General features: G+C 52.2%; 5 protein-coding genes across 5 annotated transcripts; 3 read left to right on the top strand and 2 right to left on the bottom strand.

Moving 5' to 3' along the window:
- Positions 1-435: 435 nt before the first annotated feature.
- On the top strand, positions 436-6,524 carry BD324DRAFT_599421 (hypothetical protein; the record flags this gene model as incomplete). The annotated part of the gene is made up of 4 exons (XM_022013904.1): positions 436-2,111; positions 2,164-3,155; positions 3,197-3,663; positions 3,702-6,524. The coding sequence occupies exons 1-4, from the start codon at positions 511-513 to the stop codon at positions 6,522-6,524; spliced, it is 5,883 nt and encodes a 1,960-aa protein (XP_021872457.1). The 5' UTR covers positions 436-510.
- On the bottom strand, positions 6,513-7,699 carry BD324DRAFT_621270 (putative myosin, light chain 2, 20 kDa). The gene is made up of 4 exons (XM_022015368.1): positions 7,291-7,699; positions 7,037-7,244; positions 6,739-6,977; positions 6,513-6,696 (listed from the first exon to the last, which is right to left on the bottom strand). Exons 1-4 carry the CDS (start codon positions 7,291-7,293, stop codon positions 6,574-6,576), a joined length of 573 nt encoding a protein of 190 aa, XP_021872458.1. The 5' UTR covers positions 7,294-7,699; the 3' UTR covers positions 6,513-6,573.
- Positions 7,700-8,046: 347 nt separating this feature from the next.
- Positions 8,047-9,368, top strand: BD324DRAFT_577661 (hypothetical protein; the record flags this gene model as incomplete). Its single annotated transcript, XM_022013274.1, has 7 exons — positions 8,047-8,245; positions 8,285-8,358; positions 8,401-8,590; positions 8,639-8,669; positions 8,705-8,805; positions 8,842-8,908; positions 8,945-9,368. The coding sequence occupies 7 exons, from the start codon at positions 8,047-8,049 to the stop codon at positions 9,366-9,368; spliced, it is 1,086 nt and encodes a 361-aa protein (XP_021872459.1).
- A 67-nt stretch (positions 9,369-9,435) lies between these two features.
- On the bottom strand, positions 9,436-10,300 carry BD324DRAFT_578265 (ER to Golgi transport-related protein; the record flags this gene model as incomplete). The annotated part of the gene is made up of 3 exons (XM_022013312.1): positions 9,436-9,753; positions 9,805-9,922; positions 9,960-10,300. The coding sequence occupies 3 exons, from the start codon at positions 10,298-10,300 to the stop codon at positions 9,436-9,438; spliced, it is 777 nt and encodes a 258-aa protein (XP_021872460.1).
- Positions 10,301-10,445: 145 nt separating this feature from the next.
- Positions 10,446-16,533, top strand: BD324DRAFT_621277 (ubiquitin-protein ligase). Its single transcript, XM_022015369.1, has 5 exons — positions 10,446-10,997; positions 11,046-12,943; positions 12,981-15,996; positions 16,044-16,172; positions 16,226-16,533. Exons 1-5 carry the CDS (start codon positions 10,498-10,500, stop codon positions 16,362-16,364), a joined length of 5,682 nt encoding a protein of 1,893 aa, XP_021872461.1. The 5' UTR covers positions 10,446-10,497; the 3' UTR covers positions 16,365-16,533.
- Positions 16,534-16,540: the final 7 nt, after the last annotated feature.

The following is a 16,540-nucleotide window of genomic DNA, read 5'->3' on the forward strand; positions in this document are numbered from 1 at the left end:
ATAAAGATTCCGACCGCCACAACTTCGCTGGCATGCACATTGTCAGTAGAGATCTCACTCGGGGCATCGTCGTCTGTCCGTCGATCTACGTTTGCTGGGACGAGCTTCCCACCTGCTCGAGTCGTCATTCGACAATGTTCAGCATTATGATATACAACAAAGCAGGCGATGCATGTAAGGCTTGAGTCTCACCCATTTGGCTGACTCTCGCGAGGATTTGAGAATGATTCGTGAATGTCTGCTCTGCGTTTCAGAGTAACCGAGGATGGTCTTGAATGATGACAGCCAAGAGAAAGGGAGGATGACCAGCACCCTATACACAGACCCAGAGCGGATCACCATGGAGCAGTCAGTCAGTGAGCATAGCAGTATACAGTACTTTGTGCTCTCTGATGGCAGTGCCACGCGACGGAATTCGCGTCCACCGGTTTTTGACTTTGAACAACCCAAAGTCCATTTCCACCTCTACGTTTCTATCATTCGAGCTGAGGCTCGACAGCACCTACGACTATGCTGTCGGCCTCACTCATCGGTCCAGCTACTTCCATTGGATCTCTTCTGTACGCCAGAGATCAAGGGCACGGATCATCGAAGAAAACACTGCATAGACTCGTACAGGCAATACCAACCCTAACCTCGGATCGTGATGTTGCTGAGTCTGAAGGCGAAGAGGAACTTGCTTGGTGGGGCCATCGAGTAGTATGGAGTCGTGGTGGAGAATTTTATCGGCAGTGGACCCTGGAGCAGGTCAGTGCAGAAGATGAGATTCTCTGGGCGGGATTTGTCTGGTTTCCTCGACCAGAGACAGGTCGGGATGCGGCCCCGAATCGGCAGAAGGATATGGCGTTCTCTGACACGACATTTGGACCATTCCATTCATCTCAACATGCCATCTGGGGATCTTCTGGCTCTTCTACTTCCTCTTCTTCTTCCTCTTCCTCCTGCTCATCTTCATCCTCGTCGTCTGGCCTGGTTCGGACCGTCACGATTCTATCAACAAACATGGGTGTTGTGTATTACCCTTCGGGAGAAGTCAAGACATTTCATCTCCCCATGACCGTCTCCCATGCCGTTGCACTGCCTCGATCACAAGGCGGAGTGTTGCTGGAGAGGATGTTGAGGAAGAGGAGGAGCACCTCATGGACCGAGAGTCTGCCAGATACCTTCGCAGCTAAGCGAGCGAGGCGATCAAGTGGAGTCGGAATGGTTTCTGCCCTCGCCGATATCACGGACATAGAGGGTGTTGAAGACTTGCCTCGTTTATACACCATCCTCGATCCACTAGAAGAAGCCAAAGTCGTTGTCGAAGCCCGTGTCAGGGATGGCAAGATTGTTGGTTCTGACGAGCCAATCAACGAGAACGCATCGGTGATCTTCTCGTGCTCGGATCCCTATCCATACCCCTTCGTCATCATTGTCGACGCTTCATCCTCCGAAGTCGTCTTCTATCAGCGGACAATTGTTCCAATTGAACCGACTCAAACTGCGCCTCCACCTTCCGCCGCTATGACACCTAGAACGATGCGACCGGAAGATATCCTCAAACAGGGTACTCCTTCTGTCGAGCTCGGTATAGGACGAATGAGACCAAGTTTACATCGAAACACATCGGGGTTCTCGACCAATGGGGACAGACACGTTTCCAGCTCGGGCGCACCATCTGGAAGCGAGATGTCTGTCGATCCGTCCGACAGGACCAGACGCTCATTCAGACTCTCCAAAGCTGCAGCTATAGATGGACTCCCCGTGTCAAGCACTGGAGACCTGCAAGCGGCTTTAGAATCCCAAACTTTTCCCAGCCAGAAGCCTTCAAATGTGACCACGAGATCGAAGGGCAAAGCAAGGTCAAGAGAATTTCAGGGTGGCTTGGACCGCTTGCCATCAAGTACCGGTGCGATTGGAGACTTGGGGAATGTGAGACGGCAAAGTGGCGCTTCGAGTTTCATGCGAGAAGATCCCGATGCTGGAAAAGGGGATGCTGGAGCTTCCTTGCATATCATTGGAGAGAGAGAGCTCAGAGACACTACCATGTTGATGGGTATAGACAGAGAAGATGATGTTGTGCGGAGCGAGATGGTACTGGAGAGAATATGGGCCTGGAAACCTCCAGAGTGAGAGAGACTCGACTCAAGTGTAAGAAGTTGATGACTGACATAGAGCTAGGATTATAGACCCTCGTACGACCCGCGTCTTCATCACGGACAACATTTGCTCCTCAACAACCAATATCAACATCATCACAAAGTCCACTCTCCATGTCTTCCGGGCGGATCAGCCATCCTCAAATTCCCGCTGGCATGTCTTCCCTCTCAAATCGCTCCCCTGCAGCAGTGCCATACCAGTCCGATCCACTCGATCTAACGTAATAGATACTCTCATGATTGCAGATGGAGGTTTGCGTATTGTTACATCTGACGGTCACGATTTGCCCTTAGCCATTCCCCCAATAGCGATCGAAAAGGACGAGCCGCCGACGAAACTCGTGCAGAGTCTCAGTATGCAATTGGAGGAGAATGACTCGATGGCAACGACGTCCCCATCTACCGTCCCCGTTGGCTTGCGAAACCCTGTTCGAGGTCGGTTCACACTGGTCCTTGCGGATGGAGAAGAGATTCGCTTATCAGTCGACTTTGTTTTGAAGAATCGACTGGTTCGTCAGTGCCTTGAATCGCTTGCTTGGGTTCTGGACGCTACGCAGGTCTTTGACCTCAAATGTCGCGTACTGATGGGAGCGCAAGCGCTGAGCGCCCATCTGAGAGGAGACAGCTCAGAGCTCTGGCATGTTTTCGAAGCGGCCGTCTTGGACTTTCTTGGAAGCCGACGTCCGAAGAGCAGCGGATCAAGACGTCGAATGTTCTTGGAAACCTCGTGCTCTTCTTCGGACCCCATCATCCGTCGTTTGGTAGCCAAGCTGGCGAAAAGCAGCGATAAGCCATTACAGCCCGATCGAATCGATAATGAATCATCTGTAAATATCCCCGGGATAATCATCGCCCTCCATCTCGTGGCGCAAGAACAACGCCTTAGGTCGGCAAATCATCGCGACTTCAGTCAAGTAGGGCAGTTTTTGATCCGGCTTACCGCTGCGATCGGACAAAGACATTGGTGGGACTATTGGAAACGCCTGGTACCAAATGGCACTGCACACCTCCAAGGTATTTGCAACTTCAGAGGCACAACTGACACTGACACGTAGACTCCATCTCCCCACGCCCCTTTCCCAGCGTATTTGATTCTCCGCCGGACATCCTTGCCTATCTTTCGCGTCGGCTGACCACTCCACTCAAACCATTTCCCTCGATCCGCAACCTCACCACGACGCATGCTACCGAATTTGGCGTTGTGGAGCCATGTGCTCTGTCAGCTCAGATCATTGCCATATACGAACGTCTCGGGCCCGAGCCAGATGAGATCAACGGATCAGCCTTATCTGCCGGTGCCCGTGCGACGGCTTGCATCCAGTTCATCGTTGATCAGGTTTTGGATCTCGACTGGGTTCTCAGCCTCACGCCCGGCGTATCCTTACCTATTCTGGAGATGATGCGGCTGTGTCAAGCTGCACCTGTCAAAGGCCTGTCAGCCAAAGTGTACAGTTTCATCGGCCGAGCGGACCTGGCTGCTCAAGTTTCGCCGGACTGTGCCGGAAACAATCCCGTACCAGAAGTGAGTCACATTACAGACAACCACACTGATTGGCGCAGGGTCCGGAGGAGATCCCAACCATTCGAGACATCTACAAGAGTGTCAATGAGAGTCTCAAAATCCGGGGACAGAAGTCATCATTGCCCTACGCCCGCTTTGGATCTGACCGTCGACTCCAAGAGGTCGAGAGGATCATGCAAACGACGCGTCTCCGAACCATTGCAGTGCAGGAGCCAAAGAATGCAAGGCAAGTGCTCGTGTCAACTTTAGCTGACCTAGTCAGCGACCAAGAGATCGTCCAATATCACCAGGGCGTCGTCAACACAATTGCCAATCGTACACTGGCCGTGCCGGTTGGTCAAGGTATCTTTGAGTATGGGACTCGGACAGCGGTGATCACAGATGTCTGGGACATTCCCTTGATCGAGCTGTCAATAAAGATTCTTCCTGCCAAGACAACTCTTCGAGCACAGATCAACGCTGAGAACGCAGATTGGCCCTGCTTCCACAATGGCGTATCCGCCGCTCTATCCATCTCGCCCGACTGCCAAGGCGTGGATTCATCATGGATCGTTCTCAATCGGCCTCATAATCTCAATCCGGAACACGGTGGCTTCCTGCTTGGTCTAGGCTTAACTGGTCACCTCAGGTCGCTCATGACTTACCACGCATTCCCTCACCTAGAGCCAAGGCACGACTTTACCAGTGTGGGTCTCTTGCTAGGCCTCTCAGCTTCCTATGCCGGGAGCGAAGATCTACTCCTCACCAAGGTATTATCGTTGCACACACATGCCTTGTTGCCATTGGGGTCTATGGATCTCAACGCTTCTGGGATCATCCAGTCTTCCGCGCTCGTGGGTCTTGGGCTCGTCTACGCTGGACGCAAAAATCTTCGCATGGCCGAAGTTGCACTGTCCGAGATCGGTCGTAGAGATTTACCAGGGGTCGAGGGCTTTGGCGAGCAGCAAGAGGCTTATTCGTTTTCCGCAAGCATGGCATTCGGTCTGATCATGCTCGGTCGTGGTGGACAAGCATCAAGTGAAGTGGATCGGCGCATGTTGTCGCAACTTCAAGGATGTATCACTGGCGATTCCCAGGCTTTAGATGGTCGGAAAAGTGCTATCGACACTACGTTGACGGCCCCAGGTGCCACGCTTGCCCTCGGTCTCATGTATCTCAAAACCGGTCGCCAGGATGTTGCTGACGTGCTGGAGATCCCCAACACTGCGTTTGCGCTCGAGCACGTTCGGCCGGACGCACTCTTGCTTCGCACATTTGCTCGAGCATTGATCATGTGGAACGATATTCAGCCCTCCTTGGCCTGGATTGAGAGTCAACTACCATCCTTCATCAAGCATAGGGATCACAAAAAGACGTCTCAGCTGGAGCTTAACACTGAGCTTGCGTACCTCAATATTGTCTCAGGCGCTTGTCTGGCCATTGGACTCAAATACGCCGGCACAGCCACAGAACTGGCCCACAGCAACCTCATGTTCTTCTTCAGTGTTCTTAGCAAGGCAGCTTCTGGTCAATCCATGACGTACGAGGGTAATATCAGAAGGACAGCGGCTAGGCAAGGTCTCAATATTGTCACTATCGCCCTCAGTGTCGTCATGTCAGGGACTGGAGAGCTCAACGTCCTCCGGAGATTGCGTATCTCACATGGTCAGGAAGGAGCAGGGGTCACCTACGGTACCCATATGGCCATGCACATGGCGTGTGGCATCCTCTTTCTTGGACGAGGTCATTACACTTTGGGTAATTCGAATCTCGCCATTGCTGCCATGGCCATTGCCTTTTTCCCTCGGTTCTCAGCCTCGCCAGGCGATAACAATTCATACCCTCAGGCCTTTCGTCATTTGTGGGCGCTTGCCGTGGAGCCTCGATGTCTCGTTGCAAAGGACGTCAATACGCGTGAGACGGTCTACCTACCAGTCAAGATCCGAATGGATACTGGATCCCGTGCACAGACGCAGAGCCTCATCTCTCCGACTTTGATCGCACCTTTGGACACTATACGGTCTGTTGAGGTAGATTCGCCTCGTTACTGGCCGATCGTGTACGATCTGCAAGATCCGGTGAATAAGGACTCATTGATCAAAACGAGGACCATAAAGGTCAAACGTAAAGCTGGATTTCTGGACTATAATTCTGATTCAAAAGGCAATCGAAGTATTTTCGTCAAGGCTGGGTCGATGACTGGATTTGATCTACATTACGATCTCATTTCACCTGCTGCGCCACATATGATTGAACCGGACGAGGTGCTAGCCTTGATGATTGCTCATTCGGGAGATCCCGTCTTGATCACACTGGCGAAACACTTCTGTGGCGCGACACAGCTCGACGCATTCGTGAGGGCTGTCTTACTCGAATGCGTCAGTCTGGACAAGCCCATAGTCCTGACAGTATATTTGGAACTATTCAACATGCTTACGAATACTTCGCCCGAGGTGTTGAACCAGCTGGCCATGATCAAGTCATTCTACGCAGTGCAGGAGAAGTTTTACGCGATTTCGGCGGGTGACCGAAAGTTCTCGTTGATACGAGCCAGCTTTATCGCTACGCTTGAGCGACGTCTGACAATTTCGGAAGTCGAGGGATCCGAAGAGTATTTCAGACAAGGTGTCTGGCCAGAAGACGGGACTGGTTTGGCAAGATGGATCACGACGCATCGCGTACCGGATTGGCCTCTGCTGGAAGAGCTCAAGACACGGGTCGGACGAGAGGACGGACCAGACGTGGCATTCAGAGTAAGAGTAGTCGCAAATAATTACGCTTCAAGCATCTCGGGTCAGTGGGATATAGTGCGCGTGTGTGGTCGAGGATCGAGATGGACCTCTGAGAGTCTCGCTCAGGCCGTGCAGCTTTGGTCCAGATGAAGATGCATGTAGTCGTCATAGGTCGTACAGGGGTGTCATTAGGTCATCTTTAGACTGCCAGCTTGTCATCCCGTTCTGGCTCTCCGTCATTGACTCGAAGGACTTTGGCAAACTCTGTATAGTTGAATCTGCCTTGACGATCTGTAAACTGCCCGGAGAACAATCTCTCAATCTGTGCGCAGTCAGATCGTCCTACCCACGTTGACCGACTCACCTCCCAATCCTCCATTCTGTCGCCAAGCTCGCCCAACCATTTCCTCATTTCTGATACTTGAACAACACCCTTATCCCCTTCGTCAAAGCACGCAAATGCATCGACGATTTCCTGCTCATGATCGAGTTCAAGCAGATGCTCTCCCATCATCGATAAGAATTGAGTGAAGTTGACTCCGGATCTCGTATCCTCTCGACTGTTAAGGAGATCATTGAGCAATTTAGAAGTCGGGGTCTGGCCTGTGTGGAGAGGTCAACTCCCAGTTGGACGGGACGAAGGGCAGGTCAGGACGACTTGCCAAGGTTTGAAAGCATGATTTTAAGATCGGATTCTGTGACTCTGCCATCTCCATCTTGGTCAATCATGTTGAAGGCCTCCTTGAATTGCTTGACTTGAGACGGTGTAAACATCGTAAAGGCCCCTCCTGATGGTTCTCGTCGATCATGACTGGGTTTCTTGAGAGACGACGAGGCATGGCCTAGACCAAGGGAGCTGGCTTTTGTCGCCTGAGAGCACATATCAGACAGCTCGCAGAGAGATATCGTTGCTCACCATCGCTGTGTGTCCAACGCCTGGTTCGATGGTCCACTATGATAACAGAGGTCGAGCCATTAATCAATCAAGGTATCAAAACCAATGAACGCGTTGAAACACGGGTGGTGGCGAAGTGATTAGTGGCACTCGGACTGATGATGTCTATCTGCATGCAGTGCGCAATGTGTATCATCCCTGGGCTTAGTTCAGAGATGCTCGATCTCTGTATGTATGGATAGCCTTGCTCATTCATGTGTCAATAGGTCGCGGTTGTGACCCCATTCGATCGGCCAGAGGGCGAGCCCAGAAAAAGAAAGGAAGAAACGCAATTGAGGCATATAAAAAAAAAGTGGTAACCTCATAGACCGATGTGGTGATCGAAACCACGATCTCCTGATTACGTGAAAGTCGTAGTCAGACGCCTTACTACAAGACGATCAGCATTAAGTCCTCAAAGAAGACAATGGTGCAACTTACCCACTGGGCCAATCGGTCTCGAGCATTTGGGGAGGAACAACAAACTATATCAACGGTCAAACTCTTTTCGAAATCTACTCTCACGGTAAGCAAAGCTGGTCCTGGAACATTCACGACTGTAGTCTAGCTGGACTATACAATCTCCCACAATGGTATCTTCAGGTGGGATCACTGGACACTATCGAGATACACTACGCCTTTAGGCATTCAGATCGAGGCTGCCTCGGAATTACATTCCGAAACGTACAAAAATGTTAGAATTCTGTCAGACAGCTTGTTTCCGACCTTCACCTCAACATGCCAACACTTGGACCTTCTCTGCTCTTCGCAGCAGGTCTCGCCGTTGGAATCGGAACTGGTAGCTTGATTCCTCGTCGTCAACGCCCAAGTGACGTCCCGCAACTACCTCCACCTCCGCCAGAGCAAGTGGGTGATCGATCCAAATTACCAATTCCAACGCCTGCGGGTCCAGCTATCCTGCAAGGAGGCTTTCCAGGTTAGTCATGCAAAAGAGCGCCTCGTCTCATGGGGGTAGGTCCCGTTCCAGATATCATCAAAAGGACAGCATATACCGCTGCTTATGACCGGAAATTGAGACATCCAGCATGGGTAGGTCCCGAGCTGAAAACGTGCCTGAGCTGATGGTAACAGACTGCTGAACATCTCACTGCGGCGTCGCTAGCCCGCACGCCGCCAAAGAATGCTCCTGGAGCGAAACCTGTCCCGCTTGAAGACGCTAGAGCGGCGGATACACTGCCCGCGCCGAAGGCTGATCGGTCAAAAAGTGTCTTTATGGAGGATGAGGGTATTCCAGAGATTTTCAGGGCCAAGCTGCAGGATTGTGAGCTGATCGAAGACGAGCTCAATAATCATGCTGAATTCTGAACAGACTTGAGAAGTGGATATGATCGTGGACATATGTATGTTTCCCGTGTGAAGGCTCTCTGACATATAGGGTGCCTGCCGCGGACGCCAAAATTTCTCAGAAAGCCATGGATGAGACTTTCTACCTGTCCAACATTGCTCCTCAGGTTGGGGATGGTTTCAACAGGCATTGTGAGTGGTCCCGGTAGATCGAGGCTCAAGCTGTAGACTGGGCATACCTTGAAGACTTTTGTCGACGCCTGACGTCAAATTTTGAAGATGTCTACGTCTTCACGTAAGTTTTATCGCCAGGAAAAGCAATTGATTTCAGTGTTCCCCTTTACCTTCCGACTCGACATCCTGACGGCAAATACCGAGTCACGTACGAAGTCATTGGCGAGCCGCCTTCCATCGCCGTCCCCACACACTTCGCCAAGGTCATACTTGCGTCCCGTCCCGACTTCTCGTATCCCCAGAAGCCCTCATCGTCAGACAAGGCCATTACATCCCCCAACACGATCAAAGAGCTAGCCATGGGGGCATTCATTTTGCCTAACAAGGAGATCCCTGACGAAACGGATCTTCGAACTTTTATAGCACCTGTCCAAGCTGTCGAACGCGCTGCGGGTCTGCAACTGTTCAACGACGATCTCAAGGGTAAATCGAGGCAGCTATGCGCGGTAACTCAATGTCAAGTCATTGTCAAACGGTTCGACGATACACGAAAGCAGATCAATGGAGGAGGCAGACGCTAGATAGTGATCATGACAAGAAACGCCTTGGATGACCATTCACAATGATACAGCACATGCATTTCCCAATTCAAGAAGGTTGGGCGGATCCGGGCATCGCGGGGGTAGTGGCAGAACTGGTGACTGCCGATTTTGGCACGGTCCTTATCTGAAATGTACACTGAGGTAGACCCGACGTCTCTGCGGTGACCGTAGCTGGCATGCCTAATCGCGCAAGAGCTCCCTGTATGAGGGCCTGGGGAAACAATAGGTGCTGTGAAAGAGTCAGGTATGCTGTCGTGACGATTTCGCTTGCCTGTTTGGCCGCTTCGAGATCAGCTGCCGGGCCACGATGACTGGACAGGGGAACCAGCGGAGGGAAAGCATGTGACTGGAGAACAAATACGCCCTGAATATCTGTCAGGACCAGCGTAGAGCGGAGAGTGGCTGAAAGACTCACACGATGATTTGTCCGTAGATTGTCTATCTGCTTCGCGTAGACGAAAAGGAATAGATCTTTGCAGATGAATTTGATGATGTCGAGATGTGATGGCAGCGGGGGTCGAGCAAGTGTTAGTCTATAGAGTCAGCATATCCTATACAGTAGATTCTTACTTTTCCGCAACGTATCCTCCCACCATTAACCCCATCCGCTCGACCTTCTTGGCCAATTCAACATCCAACAACCTCTTCTCCTCCTCCGGGGCTTTACCCTTCCCATTATCCCTCGGTATTAAACCTTCAGCCCTGAGCTCATCCTCCTCTCTCCGCCTTTTCCTGATAACATGCAGCGTTGATTCTTCGAGACATCTCAGTATTTCAGGAACGAGGTAGGCGGGGAGTTGGGAGTCTATCAAGGTAGGAGGAGGTGAAGCGAGAGCGTGAACGGCGGCTGGCACTGTTGGCGCAACCAGCTGCGTATGTGTCGTTGAGCTCGTCGATGGTCTTCCCGACATCGTGCCTGCTATAGTGTATGTCGTATGAAGGTATGACAGCAGAACTAACTATTCGATGAAATGTGACTGCAGCCATTTGCAAGTACCTTGCCACGTGACATCATTCACGCGCGGCCCGCGGTCCATATGTAACCTTTGTCTCCCTCTGACCCATCTCTTGTACACTCACTCTTCCCTCGACCCTCGACCATCGCGAGATGGACGCTCAGGAAGCTCCATATCAAGATCCATGGAGTGGGCCACCATGGAACCCTGGAATTTCTCCAGCATCCAGCTCGCCCTGGGGTACGAACCAACCTCTTCCGAGAGACCCACGATTACCAGCATTTACCACTCTGCCGATCCCGACTGAGCCGTCACACCCACATCGTATCCTACACGATCTCATCAATTACTCTCATTACTCTCGTCACGGTCGCTTCACATCCACCGCCCACGCTACTGTTCTACGGCAGTTGTTTCAGACCGTCTGGCGCAAACCGGAATGGGTACCCTTCTTTGATATGGCACCTGAAGATGCAGCTGGAATGCCGGGCAGTAAGAGCATGTCCGATTGGTTATGGCTTGGCGAGGATGGTCTGGAGAGAGGCTGGAAGCTGAGTGAGGCTCAATCGAAGGTGGAGAAGACTAGTCCACCCTCTCGTGGCAAGAGCTGTGGCAAGATACTGCATCGATTCGATAGGACTTATTCGTGCAAGTGAGTCACGGTTTGCGGATGTCGATCCATGAGCTGATGGGCGAACAGGACTTGCGCAGCCGACGCTTCGTGTGTCTTATGCGTCGACTGCTTCAGCGCATCTGATCACGAGGGACACGAGATTCTTTTCGGACAGTCATTCTCCTTTGCAGCCGCCTGTGATTGTGGCGATTCGAGTGCTTGGCTCGAGGGTGCCAACAACGGCTGCGAGGATCACCCTCCCCTTCCACCTGACGAAGAAGCTATAGACCCTCCTCTTGGCTTCATCACCGCTGCAAAAGTTCCGGCTGCGCTTCTTAGTGACCTCTACACGACCATTGTTATCTGCCTCGAATTCATCATCAACACCATGCAGCATTCACCTCTCCCTTCCACCTATTCCGATCTCCCAAAGGATCTGAAGGAAATGATGTCGAGCTCCAGCAATTTCCCAACTGGAGAGCCTATTGATCGTCGTTCAGCAGGACCTTGGAGTGTTATCTTGTGGGCCGATGAAAAACACGTTATGAAGGAAGTCACGCGGCAGATTCGAGATGCCCTCGGCCTACCCTGGAACGCGGCTTCGTACATGGCTAGAGAAGCCGATACGTATGGACGAAAATGCGTTCTTGTCACTCCCAACGCTCTTCTCGCCTTTCACACCGCATCAATGTTTCAGCAAATCGACCTAGGTGTCACCCTTCGGCTGGCCGGCGACACATTCAAAGAAGAAGTCGTCAAGGTCATCATTGGGTGGCTTTCCGACATGTGTTGCGCTACCATCGCTGGTGACCCAAACTTGTTCAGGCGTCTTGTAGCTCGAGCATTCGCAGAACCGCGCTTGAGCAAAGACCAACATCGCGGTGCACCTCTTGCTCCTGACCTTCAGGATCTCCTTGTCACGCCGGACCTGTGCCGTTTGCCGCGTCGGGAGCACGTATTCGGGAATGAGCCGACCCGTTTAGACTGGATGATGCGCCTTGACGTGAGGCTGTGGCGGCGAGCCAAGTGGGACATGCGACAGATCTATTCGGCCATTTATGGAACTGACCGGCACGGCAAAAGGCAATTGGCGTGTCGTTTCGGTGCTAACTACGTCGCCATGTTCGAGCACTACCTGTTTCATGATCGAGAGCTGGACACCAACCTGATCTTCAGTATCGCTTACATGGTCTTCGGACACGCTATAGCTGCCGCGAACGCCTCTGTTCACGTCGGTTTGTTCGAGACGGTATTGGATGTCGCCGAGTCTTGGTACAGCGGAAACGGCAAATCTCTGATCCTGCCCGCATCTTTCGAGGTACCGCGACTTGATACCACTACTCCTGCCTTCCGAGGCAAGAAGGCCATGACCATCTTTGGCCATGTTCGAATTCTCTTTCGACATCCTCTCACGCAAATGGTGATAGTCGCCAGTCCCTTCATGACCGATCGAGTCTTCACTCTCCTGCACCTCTTTGTCGGACTCCAGCCACAGCACCGGGTATTGGACGAACACGTGGAGTATGAAGTCGAGTGGCCCAGATCTTTTGCGATCCTTGCAGAGCTATCGAAATGCTGTCGTGAATTTGGCGAATGCTTCAGGCACGCAGAAGTGGACGTCACCCTAGCAACCATTCACCGAGCCATCAAAACGATCCGTAGTGATATGCTCCTTCTTACTGATAGGCTCGATCCAGAGATATGGACACCACCCGTGGCTCACAGATTGATCGGCGTTCTCGACGCTGGTACGCAATTCGATGTCATCGACATCAACGTTGCAACCATCAAGGCTTTTACTTTCCACCACTATTTCCACCTCGCCATTGCTGAGATGATCAAGTCATTGATGTTCGCTATAGCTTCTGACGGCGGCTTGGCAAACGGTGTATCGTTCCCGGACATCTTCAAACGCGCACTGCAGATTCCGGGCGCCGGAGACAGTGAAAAGATCAAGCTTCTCATCCTCGAATGGCCGCTACAAAGTGAGTCGTCTCTTGTAACGCAAGGCTCACTCTGCAGTGCACGTCGTCCTTTCTCAGATTCGTGCAGACATGTGGAAGAAGAACGGCGTCGCCATGCGCGGTCAATATCACCACTATCGCGAGATGAACGTCAGAGAAGCTACTGTGGATCAGGATTTCTTCCTCCTGCAATTCTGCCTCTGTATCTTGGACCCTTACAAATTTTTCGTCGCAGTCATTGACCGCTTCGGACTAGTACCCTGGTTCCGTGACCCCATTACACAGGCTCGTCATTGGAACGAAAGCGAGATGGATCCCAAGCAAGTCATCGCCATCATGGAGGACTTTGTACTCCTCGTCATTCACATCGTCACAGAGACTACCTCGGTCTGTCAATGGGATCAGACACGGGTAACGCGCAAGCACATCATTCACCAACTCGCGCTTGGCAAGCTCAGCTATGCTGAGCTGCTGAAAAAGCTTCCTGAGCGCTGCGCAGAGCGACGAAGTATCCTGAACGTGCTTCGCTCAGTGTCCGACTTTCATCGACCGACTATGACGGCCAACGGTGCTTACACGCTCAAGGAAGAATGCTATGCCGAGGTCGACCCCTACTGGCGTCACTACACCCGCAACGAGCAGCGCACAGCCACAGCGAAATTGGTTGAGCGAGCGAAGAAGTCTGATCAGACCACCGAGCCACTTCTCATGCCACTTCCCCTCGAGTTTCCCCCACCTGGCCAGCCTATGTCTAATCTCGGCGCTTTTCTCAGCAATAACGCGGGGACTGACATCGTTTATTGGGTCGTCGCACACTGCATGTACATGGCAGATCAAACCAACTGGCCGGGTCTGGAGGCCGCGAAGAATGAAGCTCCTCAGCTCGACAACCTTCTGGACCTTGCCTTGCACCTTTCCATGATCATTATATCAGTGGCGCCGAAAGAGTTTGCAGAAAGGTCTGTTCATATCCAACCAAAAAGTCAGTCAATGAGCTTGTTCCAGAAGTTCTGGTTCATGCAGACGAGCGAGGTTTTCAAAGCGTTTAGACCGAAACTCGACTACGTACTCAAGGCCATCGTTGAACGCCTTCCCGAGACATACACCGCCGAGTACCGTGAATCTCTCGAGGCGAGCAAGCTCGTTCAGGATCCGGAAGAGAGCAAAGCTCAGGTTCGTGCTGCTGCTGCTGCTCGTCAGAAGGCTATCATGGCCGAATTTGCCAAGAAACAAGCGGACTTTGCTTCCCTCATGGAGGAAGACGACGACGAGGAAGACATAATGGACGAGGTCAAGGAAGAGGAGGAGTCCTATGGTCAGTGCATCGTCTGCCAAGATGATGTCACGCATCAGCGTCCTGGAGGTATGCTCGCGCTAATGCAGCCGAGCCGGGTTCTCCGGGACGTCTTCCACGATCGCGATTGGCTCGAAGAGTCTCTCGCCACGCCGGTCTGCCTGGACAATGCGACTCGACATACTCGGTTCGGGCTGGACAGTACCGGCGAACCGATAGAGACTGACGGATACCCATCAACTCACTATCGATTTGGCGCCTACATTTCGGCCTGCAATCACGTCATGCACGAGACGTGTATCGGGACTTACTTTGAGGCTACTAGATGGCGGCACACTCAGCAAGTCGGCCGGCATCATCCTGAAAATGCCGTTCGAATGGAGTATATGTGTCCCTTGTGCAAATCCCTTGGCAATATTCTTATACCCCTCGATACGACGCAGACGCCTTTTAAATCCGCGTTCAACCGTCAAGGCAAGCTCCCCACGCTATCGGAGAAAATTCGCAGCGTCTCTGAGGAGGGGCTGATCCGGGTGTCCGATTCTGCTCGTATTTGGGACCACCACATCGAGACTGGAGAATTGACGCCTTGGTTTACGGATTGCAACTTCTCGCTCAATACCTTGGATCCCGTTCATCGGCGTCAGGTCATGCGACCTATCTCGAGAATGATCGAGCGAATGCGGAATCTGCTCAGACCTCTCTCAGACCAATCTACACGAATCCGAGGCAAAAAGTCAAGCATGTACCTTCCAGACGATGTTGTGGCATACACAATTGCCATCTCTGAGATCACCCAACGAGGTCTCGCTCGAGCGGAAGGCGCACTCAGTGTAGCTGAGCAGGTGCCCGACATGAGCATGAAGCTCATCAAGAAACTCGTCGGCGTGCTACAACTTGAACTGGATCTTTTCTTTGGGCCGAATTATGATCGCACAGCTCTCCGAGTCGGAATCTTTGCGCGTTTCTTGCCTGATTGGTACCGAGCAAGTACCCTTCCTTCACCTCTTCTTCTCCGCAATCCCCTCGGAATGGTTGTCGAGACTGCTGCCATAGCCCCCGATCTCCTCCATCCGGTGATCGTCATGGCTTATTATGCGAATCTCACACGAGTTATGCTCGGTCTCTCGATCTACGCCCGACGTGTCCTTGTTCCCAAAACGGATCCTCAGCCTCGAACGCCTGCTCCCGAGGAGCCAGAGCGAGAGGACGCCATGTCAATCTTTGCCGACTTCCGGAACATCATGCACGGCGTCTTCCGCAGTACTGGTCCGTTCAACGACAGCGAAGCGGTGCTGTCACTCTTCACCGACGAGATGCTGGCCAAGCTGCTATACGCTCATACCCTACCTTTCCTCCGCAGGGCCGCCATCATCTACTATTCTGTCACCGGCACCTACCCTGATCCACATGGTGCCGATAGCCTCACAAACGCATGCGAGTACAACCGGCTCATGGCACTCCTTTGCATTTCGCATCCCAAAGACACGCTCCCAAAGCCCAATTCGACCGAAGCGCCCATCGTATCGCGCTGGCTTACTCAGTGGTCCATGCAGGGTCGATATGTACCTCCCCTCGAATTCCCAGGCACCTACGAACTGTATCGACTTCCAGTCAATTGGGAGCGGATGATTCTACTGTTCACTGATCTCAGGTGTGAGAAGTGCAACACTAAACCGAGCTTCCCAGCGGTCTGTCTCTTTTGCGGCGCTTTTGTCTGTCTTGGCGGAGACTGCTGTGCGGAGGGTGAGCAGGGAGAGTGTAATCTTCATATGAGAGAGTGAGTCATCAACCGTGCGTACCCGTCATCTGATCACGCATCAACAGGTGCGGAGCCGCCGTGGGCATGTTTGTCGACATCAAGCGATGGGTCATTTTGTACCTCTACGCGGGCTCTGGATGCTTCCAAGCGATGCCATATCTTGATTCTCATGGCGAACTTGATCCATCCCTGAGGTGAGTTGGTCCGGGGGCAAACACCATTATGGTCGCTAATCTTGGTGACGTAGACGTGGACATCGACAGAGCATACACGTAGGGCGCTGGGATGAGTTACGAAGAGCGACTTGGCTGCAGCATACCATACCTCATTTGACGGCTAGAAGATTGGAATTGACGAATGATCAAGGCGGTTGGACTTGTCTCTAGGAGACGGGACCGATCAACATGTTGTAATGGTTTCGAGGTTACTTGTTTGGACTGAAGGAGAAGTTTCCTTAGAACGTTGGCCGGCTCAAGGCATATACACCAGATATAAGAGCATGAGGATGATTTTCGCATTATGACAGGGTAGCATGCAATATGAGCACAAGTGCATCTTCATA

Source organism: Kockovaella imperatae (genome assembly GCF_002102565.1).
Source record: "Kockovaella imperatae strain NRRL Y-17943 chromosome Unknown BD324scaffold_4, whole genome shotgun sequence".
In the NCBI taxonomy this organism is placed as follows: Eukaryota; Fungi; Basidiomycota; class Tremellomycetes; order Tremellales; family Cuniculitremaceae; genus Kockovaella; species Kockovaella imperatae.

What these genes read in the sequence shown, in the direction of transcription:
- BD324DRAFT_621270 (XM_022015368.1), bottom strand. An exon ending in AATCATGCTTTCAAACCTTG is followed by an intron (nt 6,978 to 7,036) that starts GCAAGTCGTCCT and finishes CTCTCCACACAG; the next exon opens with GCCAGACCCCGACTTCTAAA. An exon ending in ACAGAATGGAGGATTGGGAG is followed by an intron (nt 6,697 to 6,738) that starts GTGAGTCGGTCA and finishes GACTGCGCACAG; the next exon opens with ATTGAGAGATTGTTCTCCGG.
- BD324DRAFT_621277 (XM_022015369.1), top strand. Translation starts at nt 10,498, where the DNA reads ATGGACGCTCAGGAAGCTCCATATCAAGATCCATGGAGTGGGCCACCA. An exon ending in CCTCGAATGGCCGCTACAAA is followed by an intron (nt 12,944 to 12,980) that starts GTGAGTCGTCTC and finishes CTCACTCTGCAG; the next exon opens with TGCACGTCGTCCTTTCTCAG. An exon ending in GAACTTGATCCATCCCTGAG is followed by an intron (nt 16,173 to 16,225) that starts GTGAGTTGGTCC and finishes TTGGTGACGTAG; the next exon opens with ACGTGGACATCGACAGAGCA.